Raw genomic sequence first — 15,718 nt, forward strand, 5'->3', positions numbered from 1 at the left:
CCAGTGGAAATTAGCTAGAAGAGGCAGAGGAATACTGGATCAAAAGAGGGTAATCATGCTTAACTGTGCCCTAGAGCACCAGCATTTATAATACGATTTGCTCAGTAACTACCATTCCTATTACTGCTTGTATGGGGTATTCTGTGTTAATGGGGTTAGCTGATTTAGTATTGTAACTTAAAAAGGCTCTGCTGATTAATAAATGTCACACACTGTGCTAGTAATTAAAGTAAATGGAAGAGTTACAAACAGAATGTTGAATGGTTAAAACATTATCTGAAATATATGATAATCCCTATTTATCAGAGTACAGTAGTACTCCAGAAAATATTCAAATTGCTAAAGTTAGAAAGCATCTGAAAAACTAGACATCATTTGCAAAAATATCCTGATATGTGAGATTGGTTCAACATACTATTCAGTGTTTTTTTTTACACCTTCCCTTTGTTCTTCAGATTTGTAAACACAAAGCTAAACTCTCAAATAATTTGTCCAAGTGAAGACAATACATACCTGCAATACTACATAAAAACAATATGGGCAAATAACTTCTAGATAAATGGTTGTCAGAAACTGATATAGGTAAAATACTTGCATAGTATTTTGACATGATCTATTATGGAAGATTGATGGATCAAATCCAGGTTATTGTATTTCACATCCCTTCCCTGCTCCCAAGTAAGTCCAGTGATAGATCTGCTCTCCAATCAACTGGAAGTGGTAATTAGTACTATCAAAACAGGCCAAGCCTACCATGACTAAAAAGGCAGATGCTTCATGTAACTGATCATGCCTTGAAAATGAAGAAATTTATTCTTCAAGTTATTATTTGGGTTGAAAAACTAAGTTGTTTAGTATTATATCTCAAGTGCAAAAATAGTATGGATTTCCTTGGACACTAAATATTATGATGAGGGAAGCATTATTTGTTCTTCTACCTGAGGCAACTAAACATCTTGAGGTTGTTCTGCTGCATACCCACATGGGTAGAAACATGTGGCTGCGCTAACTATCTTTAAAATGTTTGCTACTGGAAAAGCTTATGGTAACTAAAAACAGAATTAATCCTTCAGATGCAGCCCTAAAGAAAGAATGAGGCACAGTTTCAGTTAAAATCATATAATTTATTTTAGGCTACAAATGAAATTTTCATATCTAAGGGTTAATAATGTCTTTCTGAACATCTTATTTTGAAAGGTCCATTATACAGTACTTCTGTGATAAAATTCACTTAATAACCTAAGATATTCTGAATGTTAAAATGATATGTGGCAGCATGAAATGCTGAAACAGAGGAAGGTGTTCCTATCTGAACAATAGGGTTATCAATTTACAGCACATAATGATTGGGTCTATGCAGAAGATAAATGGGATTTTTAAGTTACAAACAGGCTTAAATGAACATCTAACAACGTCTATATAAAGACATCTATATTAAGAGACTTAGCTTAGTATTATTTTTTTTAATGAATATTTGCTCAATTTCCAATGCTGATCAGTTTCCAGCCAACACTTTCCTAAATAACACCTGTTAATGTGCTTCTTATAATACAAATGAATATACAAACTGAGTGAGGTTATGGGCTGATACTGAAAGCTGGTAAACCTTCCTGCTTTGACGGAGTTGTTGACAGAAAAATCACAGAGTGATTTTTCAGGAATATTTAATTTATTTGATCATGCTTAATGCTGTAAAAGAATTTGTCAACTAAAGCAACTACTTGGTATTTTTTACATACACATAATTATACACATATTAGAGTTTTCTAAAATATTTCATATATTTATATTGTGAGCTATTTGGAGCTTGTTGAATGGGTCACAATCAATCAATCAATCAATCAAACAATTGGATTACTACAGAATAATAATCCAACCAATGAATCAACCTGTTTAGAAAAGTCAAGCAGATTTTGTCTCCATTCATTCCAAATAAATTGAACAAGCTTAAAGCACCACTATATTACATAAAACAGAAAAGATAAGTCACATACGTTTCATCCTGTATACGATTTCGCCATTCTTCTTGTTTTTGTTTTTCTTGGGCAAGTTGAAGTGAAATACTTGAGGGTGCCACCCGCACAGATGGTTCCAAGGGTTTGAACCGTTGCTGCAGTACGTCAACAGTATCACGGAAGGGTCCCTGAGAATTTCAGGTAAAGTATTTATTTTTGCCTTCTTTTATTTTCGAGGAGTTTAGATTGTATACAGAGAAGAAATAATGTTTGCAATTAATATCTTCATTTTACCTTTAGATAATGATAGTTTCTAGAAAGAGAATCATGATATTCTCTTAAAATAAAAACAATGATTGTTTGCAATTTGAAACTTAAATGTGATTTGTTAGTTTTTATTTCAGATGCAAATAATATAATGACATAGATACGTTTTCACAATACTAGAGGAAATGGATAAAGATGTGCCCCAACTGTTTGTAATTCTTTGTATGACCGGCTCACATAAATTGCAAACTATAGCATAATTATAGCAAACTATAGTGCAAACTATAGCAGAATTGCTAACTATAGCAGAATTATAGCAAAGTATAGTGAACTCAACTATGTGTCTGAATGATCATCTATTTGGCAACTTCAAATTTCGATTAATAAATGCTCTGTCTTACATATTGATAAACATAATCAGAATGTCAAGTATAAGCTAGATGGCATTGATCTAGCAGATGACCCTCACTTTGTTAAGGACCTAGGTGTACTTATCTCTGATGATTTATGCTCCAAAGCTCACTGTAACAGCATTGCTAAAAAAGCATTAAGAGTTGTAAACTTAATGTTGCAAAGCTCTTTTTCTGGAAACATTGTATTGCTAATTAGAGCTTACAAAACTTATGCTAGACCAATTTTAGAGTATTGTTCAGTGGTGGGTTGCCCCCAGTTCGCACCGGTTCTATAGAACCAGTAGTAAAACCGATGGGAGGCTCCACCCACTGACCCTGACGTCATCAAAATGCTTCTGCGCATGCGCAGAAGCTTCTGTGTGAGCAAAGCGAGCGCGCGCGGCCCCGTTGTGAACCGGTAGTAAAGATAAGTAGAACCCACCCCCGATATTGTTCAACTGTTTTGAATCTCTACCATATATCTGACATCAATACAATCAAGCGAGTTCAGAAGTACTTCACGAGAAAAGTCTTGCGCTCTTCTATACACAATAGAATTCCTGATGCTACTAGGCTTGAAATTCTCAGTCTGGATAACTTAGAACTGTGGTGCTTGAGGTCAGACCTAGGTATTCCATACAAAATTATACATAGTAATGTTTTATCTGTAAATGATTTTTTCTGTTTTAATTTGGAATAATACGCACGTGAACAACCACTTTAAACTAAATGTAAATCATTCTAAACTTGACTTGTAAACTTGTAAAAATATGATTTCTGTAATAGAGTTGTCAAAGTCTGGAATGCGCTACCTGATTCAGTTGTCTCAGCTACAAATTTTCACAGTTTAAGTCATAAATTGACTTCCATGGACTTTACTTTATACTTAAGTGGTCAGTAGAGGAGGCATGCATAATTGCACTAATGTGTCTATCATCCCTGTCATTATATTTTTATTCTCTTATTCTTGTTCTTGTTTTTGTTTGACAAATTCCAATAAATAAATAAATTAAATAATTTTATAGATATCTATTCAGAATAGCTTAGAGGATTTTTTAAACTAGAAATTGAAAGATAAATATAAATTCTTGCTTTCTGTACTTAAAGAAAACAAAACTTTTCTAAATCAGAAACATTCCTATACAGTATGTAAAAATGTTTTGTTTAAACAGATTCTTTAATGCTAAAAAATTAATTATTCTTAGAATTTTTAAAAATGGTGCATTACAATTTCTATTATTTTAACCATGAAAAAAATTTACTACTGTGTTTCCCTGAAAATAAGACCCTGTCTTATATTTCTTTTGGATCCTGAAATAAGTGCTTGGCCTTATTTTCAGGGAGGTCTTCTTATTTTGGGGCGCTTGGAGCAAGACGGGGCTCCTCTTGTCATCTTACCTGATTTCCAGCTCTGTCTCCCTAACCCTAACCAGAGGAAATGGCGGGGACCAGCTGCACATCTGTTTATATATTTTCACGGAGGGCTTATTTTTGAGGGAAACATATTTTCGGGAGAGGGCTTATTTTCAGGGGAGGGCTTATTTTCGGTGGAGGGCTTATTTTTGGGGAAACATGGTACATTTATCAGATATGATAAAGCTGACACTTTCTGAATATCTTAAAAATAAGCTTAATAAATATTTACCTAAACCTTTTGATAAAAGCTGCATTTAATATTTAATACAAATAAGAAATTATCTGTGCAGTGAGTTATTGTAGATCTTTTTATATTTTAATAAGCAACATGTCTTTTATATAAGATCTCATTCTCAGAAACTTCAAATGAAGTGGAAAAACTGTATCTAGACCATAAAATTTATGGGTGAACATGCATAAACAATTGTTTTTCTACATGAAAAAACAACCCATATCACTAGCTGGCACAGAGAACAGCTCTCTAGCCTATCTTTATTATATACTATATATGACAATGTTCAATATGTATGCATACTGTAATTGCATTCAGCTATGATTAGTTCTTTGGTTTGTAGTTATCAATGGTGTGGGGACATTTGAACATATGAATGGCTTATAAATTAACCCCTACATTGCAGTTTTCTGTAAAAAGACAATGTTGTCTGGCCTTGTAAAAATTCCTTGTATCACCTCTTGCCTTTAGGCAATTGTGAGTATAAATTCACCAAGACTATCATTAGCACTATAACTTGATACCATTTACAGTCAGCTGTGACTTTGCTGAGCGACTAATTACAGCCTCTTTCCTTTTTTACCACTGTTGTTCGACTTGTGAAGTAAGGAAGCAAATTCCCCTCCTTCCAAAGGAAGTGAAGGCAAAATCCTAATCATGCCTCTTCTTCTGAAGGATCTCTTTAAATAGGTTATCACTAACAAGTCACAGCTGGAGTTACTGCAAGAACTGAGTGAAGACTGCAGGGCTAATAAAAAGAAATGATTCACGCCTCATTTATGTTCACTTATGTTTTACATTAATAGAAACCAATAATAGGAACCAGTTACCATAAAAGTCATGGACCATAAATAACACAAATGGCAAATAAGTATCATCTAGTACTTTTCACAGCTGGACAAGAGGATTGCTATATTTGAAAGTTGTTAATGGATTTTTACTGGAACTTTACTTTTTAAAGGCACAAACAGCATTCAGATTCCATCGACAATGTCAATAACTACAGTAGATATGTATTGTGCAAGATTTCTTATGCACCCCAAATTAGTTTATTTCTAGGTTCACTATGGAACACCTTCAGAACTTTTAAATGATTGCAAAAGAAACTTGGAAGATGGGAGGGAGATGGACAGTTTAGTTAGTGATATAAAATAATACACATTTATTAAAATTGTTTGGAAAATTTGCATCTAAGAACAATCAGTAAAAAGAGAATTAACTCTGACTTTATCTGACTGAACTGTATAGAATACAAAATGAGAAAAATATTACAAAAGGGCTTTTTTGTTTTTTTGTTTTGTTTTTGTAGTTCAAAATCCATCCAATTCTCTTTATGTGACATTTCAGAATAAATAGTACAATTCAGAACAGAAGCAAAGATGTCAAGGAACGGAGTGGCAATTCACAATCCATACAGTAATATTAAAGCTGCATGGATAACGCCTGCACTTTTTAAGACAAATAACATAATAGAGACATGACTGAAAAAAAATCCTGAAATTATATATATTTATAACAAGCATCTGACAAAATATTCCTGTACTGAATTCTATTTCTATAAGCCGTTTTGGTAGTTGCCTGTTGACATTCATATTACACATCATAGATTGACTTTTAATTGACAACTATGAACATGTTGCTTGTTTAACATTAGCAATGGCATACTGAAAAGGGGACCTGGCTTAATCCTGAATTTCCCAGTGCTGAAACTGTAGTCCATGGAGTTGAATCATTGGGTTATCTAGTCTAGTTGGAATATACTGATACTGGCCCTCCAAATGTTGTAGTTAACACTTGTACCTTTTTAACTGAAAATGCCAAGTGCTGAATTTGAGACCATTATCTCAGAATCCATGGCTAGAGACCAGAAGAGGAAAACATTTCCTACAATTGTTTTCATTGAACGTTGTTGAGGTCATTTACTCTGGTACGCTGTGGTTCTTATTTTCCCCTGAATCTCATCTATATTAAAAATTAGATTTGGCAAATACTGGAATTCATAATGCCACTTTTGTGGCCTTGATAAACTCAATGAAGTAGAGAAGAATTCAGTGAAAGATTATGAGAGATAACAATTAATAAACTTTTGGAAGTGCAGTGAAGGGAAGAAGTATATGGTTCAACATTAAGAATATTAAGGCAAGAATGTGCCTTTTCTCCTTCATTGTTTAATGTAGAAAGAATGGTTGTCATGAGGTGTGACAACCTCATACCTAGTGACATGCTTTCTACATAGTGGATGCCATATTGAGAGCTGAGAATAAAACTGATTTGCAGCAAATGTCTGATTGAGTGTACAATTCAGTATGGATGTGAAAATTAATGTATCAAAACCACATGTGTTTGATAATAAAAATGGTTACATAATTTCAAAGTATACAAAATAATGAAAAACAAGAGAAAGTCCATGAATTAAATACAGTACATAGTTCTTGCCTTACAACAACAATTGGGACCATATCACTTAGAGATGACAATCTTGGCAATCCTGGTTGCCCATTCTAACCCCAGGATCATATGGGTTATTAAGCAGGAAGAGAGCCAGGCAAGGGGGAAGGGCATGGAAGCTACAAATGTGCTGCAGCTAAGTGCCAGGGTGAGCAAATGCGGCAATGGGGTTGCAGGTTTAGTTTAGTTTAGTTTAGTTTTATTTGATTTGTATACCGCCCTACTCCCGAAGGACTCAGGGCGGTGAACAGCCAAGCAATAAAATACATAAATACAAAAATTTAAAAAACCAGTTAAAATCAAATTAAATCATTTTGGCCCAGACAAATTAAAACACCCCAATAATTTAAGAACAGATTTAAAATTTATATATTAAAAGAGGGAGGAGATTAGGCCAAGCCTGCTTGATGGAATAAAAGAGTCTTCACAGCGCGGCGGAAGGTGCGCAGATCCGGGATCCTCCGTATCTCTGGGGGGAGCTCATTCCAGACGGTAGGTGCCCCCATAGAGAAGGCTCTCCCCCTAGGGGTCGCCAGCCGACATTGTTTGGCTGACGGCACCCGGAGGAGTCCCTCTCTATGAGAGCGTACTGGCCGGTGGGAGGCTATTGGTAGTAGTAGGCGGTCCCGTAGATAACCAGGTCCTAAGCCATGGAGCGCTTTAAAGGTGGTAACCAAAACCTTGAAGCGCACCCAGAAGACCACCGGGAGCCAGTGCAGCTCGCGCAGGAGAGGTGTCACATGGGAGCGCCATGACGCTCCCATTACCACCCGCGCGGCCGCACTCTGCGCCAGTTGGAGCCTCCGGGTGCTCCTCAAGGAGAGCCCCATGTAGAGAGCATTACAATAGTCCAGGCGGGAGGTGACGAGGGCATGAGTGACCGTGCGTAACGAGTCCCGATCCAGAAAGGGACGCAACTGGCGAATCAGGCGAACCTGATAGAAAATCCTCCCGGTCACGGCCGTCAAGTGCTCTTCTAAAGACAGCAGTGAATCCAGGAGGATGCCCAAGTTGCGAGCCCTCTCCGTGGGGGCCAGTGATTCGCCCCCAATAGTCAGAGATGGCGTCAACTGACTATATCGGGACGTCGGAAACCACAGCCACTCGGTCTTGGATGGGTTGAGCCTGAGCCTGTTCCTCCCCATCCAGATCCGATGGCAGGTGGGCCAGCAAAGGCCATGGGAGGATTCAAGGGAGCAGATGGACAGGCTAACATAAGCCACAGGTAAGTGGGGAGGAGTACTGTGAATGCATGGGCACCATGAAGTGCAGGAGACTGGTGGGATGCTATGGAACATGAGATGCCTGGGATCTCATACTCTACAGTAGTGGTTCCTGAGGAGAAAAACCATTGGAAGTGACTTACAGGAGCAACTTGTGACCTTCACTGTCAGCTTCCCATTGGTTTTATTTGTAGGAAACTGGCAGGGAAGGTCACAAATGGCGACCATTTGACCTTGAGACACTGCAACCACTGTGACATCAATTTTAGCAGTCCTAGTTGCCATTGTTAAATGAGGACCTCACTTTCAACTTCCTGCTGGCTTTCCCATTGCCTTTGCTTGTGGGAACCTGGCAGAATATGTTGAAAGTTGTGATCAGATGATTGCAATTTGCTGCAACATCATAATCATGAGCCAGACCCCAAGTGCCCAGGTCACAATCACATAATTGAGGGGATGCTTCAATGGCCAGAACCCTGAGGACCAGTCATAAGTCCTTCTTATTCAGTGTCATAACAAACTTGAACAGTGACTAAAAGAACAGACATAGCCTGAGGCCCACCTGTACAAACATAAAATTATAACTGTGTCATTGGGCAATCAAGGCATGTTGAGTTTTACAGTTAAACACAATTTTGCTGCATTGAAAGAAACTTACATTGATTGAAATCACATTGGTTTGACAAGAGTAACTGTACTTAAAATAAATCAGTATTCTCTGAGTATTTCAACATATAGGGAAATCACTATCACATTAGGAACATATGGGCCAGTAGAAATTAAGTCCTTAAGAATTTACATAGATCAAACTCTTTCCACAGAAGCAAAGTAGCAATATGTTCCTAAGTGAATTCCTAACAAGAGTTGTGTGCCTTAGACAAATGTAATTTTAATGTTGGATTATGTTGTGCCCCTTTAGCAAAGTAACTGGATTGTATTGCTGTCCACTGATTTGTATACAGTTTGAACCACATAATTTTGATGTGCTTTGGGTCTGATGAAGTTAAGAAAAACCATTGTCTAAGTACTTAAATATTTAAATTTGCTCTGCTGTTTGATCATTTAACATTCAGGAATGCAGCCTGAGTGACTTGACAGAAATTAGGATCCCAGTTTTAATATAATTGATCTCAAATACTTCCTCAAAACAATAATTAGCTATTAGGCATTCAGACCTCATGTTAATTCAACTAATGTTTGCAACAATAGCAATGCATCATCTCCTTAGAGCAGGCCTGTCAAACTGGTGGCCCGCAGACCAGATGCGTCATGTATAGGCCACACCCCCTCAGCTTTACAAAGGCAAAAACCTTGTGGTACATCATGATCTGGCCTGTGACGCAATCGAGTTTGACACCCGTGCCTTAGAGTAAAATTTCAATGTGCTTACATTTATTTCTGAGTATGGCATCCTGAATTACTCGTGTTGGTCACAAGGGAGTAGATATACAAATTGCATCCCTGTCTTATGTCTGGGATAATTGTTTGAAATCAGATTTCTTTAGTATGGTGGCCTTTGGTCTAGTGGTTAAAGCACCAGGCTAGAAACTAGGAGACCTTGAGTTCTAGTCCTGTCTTTGCTATGAAAGCTAGCTGGGTGACCTTGGGTCAGTCACTCTCTCTCAGGCAAACTCCTCACAAAGTTGCTGTTGTGGGGAAAATAAGAGCAGGAAGGTGTGTGGGATAAGTTTGCTGTCCTGAGTTATTTGTACAAATAATACGGGTGGAATACAAAACAACCAAACAAACAAACATACCTAATTTCCTTCAAAAGGATCTGACTAGCAAGCTACAGCAGTGCATGAGAGACAAATGAGCTTTGGATCATTTTCCTTAATAAATTTTAACTCATTTGTTTAATTGGGTTCTCTTTTTTTAGTTTTAGGATCTATTTGGAGAATAAATCACATTTAGGTCATATTTATGTGGTGTTTAAACACCACTGTGTAAGACAACAGTTTATAATTATGTTTATTTCTGAATTAAAAATCATACTTCAGATAGAACATACCTATCAGCAGTATAAATATTGTCTAAATGCCACTTTCCTTAAGTGAGATCCAAAGACAAGTTAATATTTATTCCTTAAACATTTGAAAGAAATGCAGCTCGTACTTTAACACTCTCCTTGAGCACTTTTTTGCTATCATAACATACGGTGGCTAATATGGAAAATACAGTTAATGTCAAATAACTGCTGTCACAAAATACTAAGCCATAAGCATGGTTAGTAATTATAAATCCCCATTTTAACATGACCCAGCCATTTTCAGAACAGTGCTTCTGCTGGATTTTCTTTCCCAGCTGTTTCATCAGCTCAGACCAATGTCCTTTCTCAGAAATATACCTCTAAACTGTGTTGTCCACGGATTTAGCCGTGTGACTCCCATTAACATCAATAAGAGTCACACAGTTAAATCTACGCACAGCACTTTGAACATTTACTCCACAGCATACATCCGAGGGCACTGAAAGGATTAAAGTATTATACCGCAAATTCCCCCTTCAAGATACCAGAAAATAAACAAAACTCTTTTGTTCTAAAAGGCTTTAAGTTTCTTGGTGTCTAGACTAAAGGGAAGAAAAGATTACAAAATAGCCTAAAACAAGAGAAATATCAGATCAACACATTGTATAACAATTTGTGGTTTTACAATGGTCGATTATAATCAAGATACTCCATCCACCCTAAGGAATAACTTAATTGATTTTAATTGACCACTGAACACCGCAACAAGTTTTTAGTGATTTGAGATTTTATACTCCTATTCTAAATAGAGGCATTTTCTTTTTAGCTTTTAAAATACTCATGATTCCTACATAATGTAGACTTAACAAAGTTATATTTGGAACAAAGTTCCAAATGTATGTTCCTGTTGATTTTTTAAATTTCTTAAATTTATTTCTTTATTTGTGGAACATTTAATAAAGTAAATTGAGTCAAAATTTACATTCTCAGCAAGGTAGATAAATTTACCACTTTTTTTTTTAACCTGAGGCTGCAAATGAGGCTAGTGGAAAATCATGTAAAATGTACTAACAATGTATGTTTTTTTAAAAATTACTGAACTGATTTCAAAATGTGAAACATGTTCCATGTGAACACAGAACACATGAGCATCCTAGTCTTATCAGGATAAATTGTTTCCTACATTTTGATATTCCTGCTAAGACCCCCTGCCTTGAGCACTATTATAAAAGGATTATGGCTATTTTAGTACAAAGGTCATCAGTTCAGAACAATTGGGGAGGGGGAAGAAAAATGGGAAATAAATAGGAACAGATTACAAAGTGTTGGGCTTTCCAAATATTCTACTGTGTTTCCCTGAAAATAAGACCCTTTCTTATATTTTTTTGAACCCCGAAATAAGCGCTTGGCCTTATTTTCGGGGAGGTCTTATTATTTTGGGGCGCATGGAGCAAGATGGAGCTCCTCTTGCCATCTTACCCGATTTCCAGCTCTGTGTTTAAATATTTTCGGGGAAGGCTTATTTTTGGGGGGAGGCTTATTTTAGCGCATGCACTCAAAAGCCTGATTAGGCTTATTATCAGGGGATGTCTTATTTTCAGGGAAACATGGTACTCATTTAATTGTTTCCATGTCTCTGTGATACCATTTACACTCCCCACCCATTCCAAATTTGGAAACCATAGAGGGGAAGAATCAAAATAAAAGAGCCAGAGGAATGATCATTGAAAAGCAATCGGGAAAATCAGCAAGGGATGCAAGGGATTGGACTCCTCCAGTCTTCTTGAATTCTAACTACCTACTATATTAAGACTAAATATAGAAATATAACAGAGTGGTCTTTCTTGATATCCTGGCCATTAGAAAAATGCAACTCTGATGGTTAATTACTGAAAGAAGACAGGACCCAAGAAAATAAGATGCAGAAGATTTGCTCACTCACAAGTAGGAGTCATGTGAGAATCAGTACAAAAGGAAATTGGGACTGGAGAAAAGGGGATAAAGGAATTCAATACTGCATCTGCATCTGATGATGTTATCTAGTTTGGTAATGAAATGTCTGCAAGAAAACAACCAAGATCAGAGAGCACTAAGAATCCCACAGTTCAACCCTGAACTACACATATTCTCTTCGATAAGTAATTTATTGTTCTCTGGAAGGATCACCCTACAGCAACTTTAGAAAGAAATCAGCTGTTAATAGCAAATGGGTACCTAAAAGTCATTAAGCATATTACCTGTGGTTTTTGTCTTCGAATTGGAGGAAGAGTTGACATTGTTTGTAAACTAAAGGAATCAGTATAAGTTGGCCATGGAAAATCCATAGCATTTTTCTCAATCTTCTTTTTGTGACTCAAAGGTTTAGCTTTCTTTAACTGCATTTCCCACGGATCAGGTGACTTTCGATAGGGTGAATTATATATGCCTGCAATCTAAAACACAATATTATTTTGTTGGTGTTTATTCAAATTATATTAGTGAAATCAATATAAGTAATATTTTAAAAAAGTGTTTACTCTTGAATCAGAAAAGGACAAATATATAATGCTTATGTATATACTTCACATCAACTGTAATTCATTTTTTGAACTAATTTTTTCATAGTTTTCAAAATTCTTTCTGCAGGAAACCATTTCCATTGGACTTTAGACACAAAATTTAAAGCTATAATATAGCAAAAAGATAAAAATTATATGCTATTGTTACCTTACATGATATATACATGTAGTCCTCGACTTATGACCATAATGGACTCTGGAATTTCCATCATAAGTCATAAGTCAAGGCAACCACATAACCAATTTATGATTTTTTTTGCAGCAGTTGTTGAGCAAACTCCACAATATTTAAGTGAACATGGCATATTTTTGTTACTAGGTCATTAATTTTGCTTTCTCAACCAGCTCCATTAATTTCATAATCCATTCTTCTGCTATAGGAATTCACATATCTAAGTCTTGCTGTTGTTATCATATGTAAGAACTAAGTCACATGTTTCTTCTCAATCTTTGTATCCATCTTGTTTATCCATTCATTAAGCAAACACTACAGTCAATAAGCAAATCCTATGGGTGATTTTTTTTTCTGGAACCAGGCGTTCACCTGATATGCCAGTTGCGCCCCTTTCTGAGTCGGGATTCCTTATGCACAGTCACTCATGCTCTCGTCACTTCTCGCCTGGACTATGCTAACGCTCTCTACATAGGGCTCCCCTTGAGGAGCACCCGGAGGCTCCAGCTGGTCCAGAATGCGGCCGCGCGGGTGATCATGGGAGCGACATGGCGCTCCCATATAACACCTCTCCTGCGCGAGCTGCACTGGCTCCCGGTGGTCTTCCGGGTGCGCTTCAAGGTGTTGGTTCTCACCTTTAAAGCGCTCCATGGCTTAGGGCCAGGGTATTTACGAGACCGCCTTCTGCTACCGATAACCTCCCACCGGCCAATACGCTCTCACAGAGAGAGCCTCCTCAGGGTGCCGTCGGTCAAGCAATGTCAGCTGACAGCCCCCAGGGGGAGACCCTTCTCTGTGGGAGCACCCGCCCTCTGGAACGAGCTACCTCCTGGAATACGGCTGATTCTGGATCTCCGCACTTTCCGTAAGCCCCTAAGACGTTTTTATTTCAGCAAGCTGGCCTGGCCTGAATAGGTTTTATAGGTTAGTTTTTTAATTGTATTGCTAGGGGTTTTAAATTGGGGCGGCCGTTTAATTTAATTTATTTTTAATTATTTTAACTTTTATATTGTATGTTATTTTAATTCTCGGCTGTTCACCGCCCTGAGTCCCTTCGGGGAGAAGGGCGGGATATAAAATTTAATAAATAAATAAATAAATAAATAAATAAATAAATAAATAAATAAATAAAAAGGCTGAAATGAGCATGGAAGGAGGGCTGTCATAACTATGAATGGTCGCTAAGTGACCAGTTGTAAGTCAAGGATTACCTGTATTCCCTCACAGAGTTAGAGTACATATAGGTTCACAGGAAGATGTCTGAAAGGAAGTCAAATTATTTGTCCATCTAGGCTAGTTCTTCTGACCCAGCTTCCCAAACACGACAAAACCTCTGAAGTTAACTCAAAGATTCTTTTATTAGGAGCCCCGGCAGCCCCGGCAAAAAGTTTCTCTCTCACTGTAGGCTAACAAGTCCATCCATCCGGAAGATGAATAGTTGTCTGCCACATCTATGTATTCATCTCCATCCCCTGACTTTTATCCCCAGAGCTAGGGTGGGGCTTCGCTAGCAGACGTGGCTCTTCCTTTCCAAGGATCGGCCCACATATTTCTACTGCTCTCCTCTGCCTTCTGCGCTTCTGCCATTGGACCCAGACCTAACCCTAACCCTAACCCTTCCTCATCAGCCACCACCAGAACTGGGGGCTGTTGACTCTTCATCTGAGGGCTGACGGACGCATCTCTCTCTCTCTCTCTGCCAGCTCCACTCCCTCTTCCCCCTCGGAGCTCTCAGGTTACCTTGATGCTGACTCTCTCCTCTGATTTGGCTGATGGAGGGACTGGGGGCTGACAGGACACAACACTAGTACTGTATTGTCTATTATATGATGGCCGTGGCCAGGGGGTCCTTTTATCAGGTTCGCCTGATTCGCCAGTTGCAGCCCTTTCTGGATCGGGACGCCCTGCGCACAGTCACTCATGCCCTTGTTACTTCCCGGTTGGACTATTGTAATGCTCTCTACATGGGGCTCCCCTTGAAGAGCACTCGGAGGCTCCAACTGGTCCAGAATGCGGCCGCATGGGTGGTTATTGGCGCAACTCGTTGTGCCCACGTGACACCCCTCCTGCGCGAGCTGCACTGGCTCCCAGTGGTCTTCCGGGTGCGATTCAAGGTGCTGGTCACCACCTTTAAAGCTCTCCATGGCATAGGGCCCGGGTACCTTCAAGACCGTCTTCTGCCACCAATAGCCTCCCACCGACCAGTTCACTCCCACAGAGAGGGTCTCCTCCGGGTGCCATCGGCCAAGTTATGTCGGCTGGCGATACCCAGGGGGAGGGCCTTCTCTGTGGGAGCCCCAGCCCTGTGGAACAAACTCCCCCCGGAAATACGTAAGATCTCCGACCTCCGGGTGTTTCGCTGCGCACTGAAGACCCTGTTGTTCCGCCAGGCCGGGCTATCAACATAATAGTTTTAAATTGGGGTATTTAAATTTCTGGGGTTTTAAATTTGAGCCAAATCTATTTAATTATTTTAAATTTTAATCGCTGTTTTGTCTTGTGTTTTTTTTAAATAGGCTGTACACCGCCCTGAGTCCTTCGGGAGAAAGGCGGTATAGAAATAAAATTATTATTATTATTATTATTATTATTATTATTATTATTATTATTATTATTATTATTATTATTATTATTATTATTATTATTATTATTACTTTATGTACTAAAACGGATTCCCCCTCCCATTATTTCTGCATTCTATTCTTTATGATAGGGTGGGATAGAGAGGCTGGAGGAGGAACCAACATGGATTCCTAGCTCCATACCTGTTGTATGATGGCATAAATATTAAGTTCCATTCAAACTGCTATTATCACTTCTTCTTACAGGAACTAAGGAAGGCACTGGTAAATGTGACTTAAGGTGCCAATAATTTTAACAAGAGAAAACAGCTGAGAGCTTCTGCACACAAAACAGGTGTTATATCACATTGTTATATCTCTTTTGTGATTCAAGAACACTGGTAGTGTAGGGTAAATCATTTCTTCAGACAAGTTTGTTTCTATTGCTGATTTTGGCACATAGGAATGCCTGAAAAACTTCCAGTTAACTGACAAGATTCTATAAAGAACCACTGGTTATAAAGG

At 38.1% G+C, this 15,718-nt stretch overlaps 1 protein-coding gene across 5 annotated transcripts in view; it reads right to left on the reverse strand.

Moving 5' to 3' along the window:
• Nucleotides 1–15,718, reverse strand: part of SPATA17 (spermatogenesis associated 17) — a 92,811-nt gene that overhangs the window by 30,066 nt on the left and 47,027 nt on the right. For 4 of the 5 annotated variants that reach the window (XM_034427841.3, XM_034427842.3, XM_034427840.3 and 1 more), the window contains 2 exons: nt 12,140–12,334; nt 1,995–2,143 (listed from right to left, as the gene is read on the reverse strand). In XM_034427841.3, coding sequence (XP_034283732.3) covers nt 1,995–2,143; nt 12,140–12,334 — 344 coding nt within the window. The remainder of the gene's footprint in view (nt 1–1,994; nt 2,144–12,139; nt 12,335–15,718) is intronic. The other variant, XM_087883183.1, reaches the window with a different exon arrangement.

The sequence above is a fragment of the Pantherophis guttatus genome, chromosome 1, assembly GCF_059756535.1.
Source record: "Pantherophis guttatus breed Tessera chromosome 1, ASM5975653v1, whole genome shotgun sequence".
NCBI classification, from domain to species: Eukaryota; Metazoa; Chordata; class Lepidosauria; order Squamata; family Colubridae; genus Pantherophis; species Pantherophis guttatus.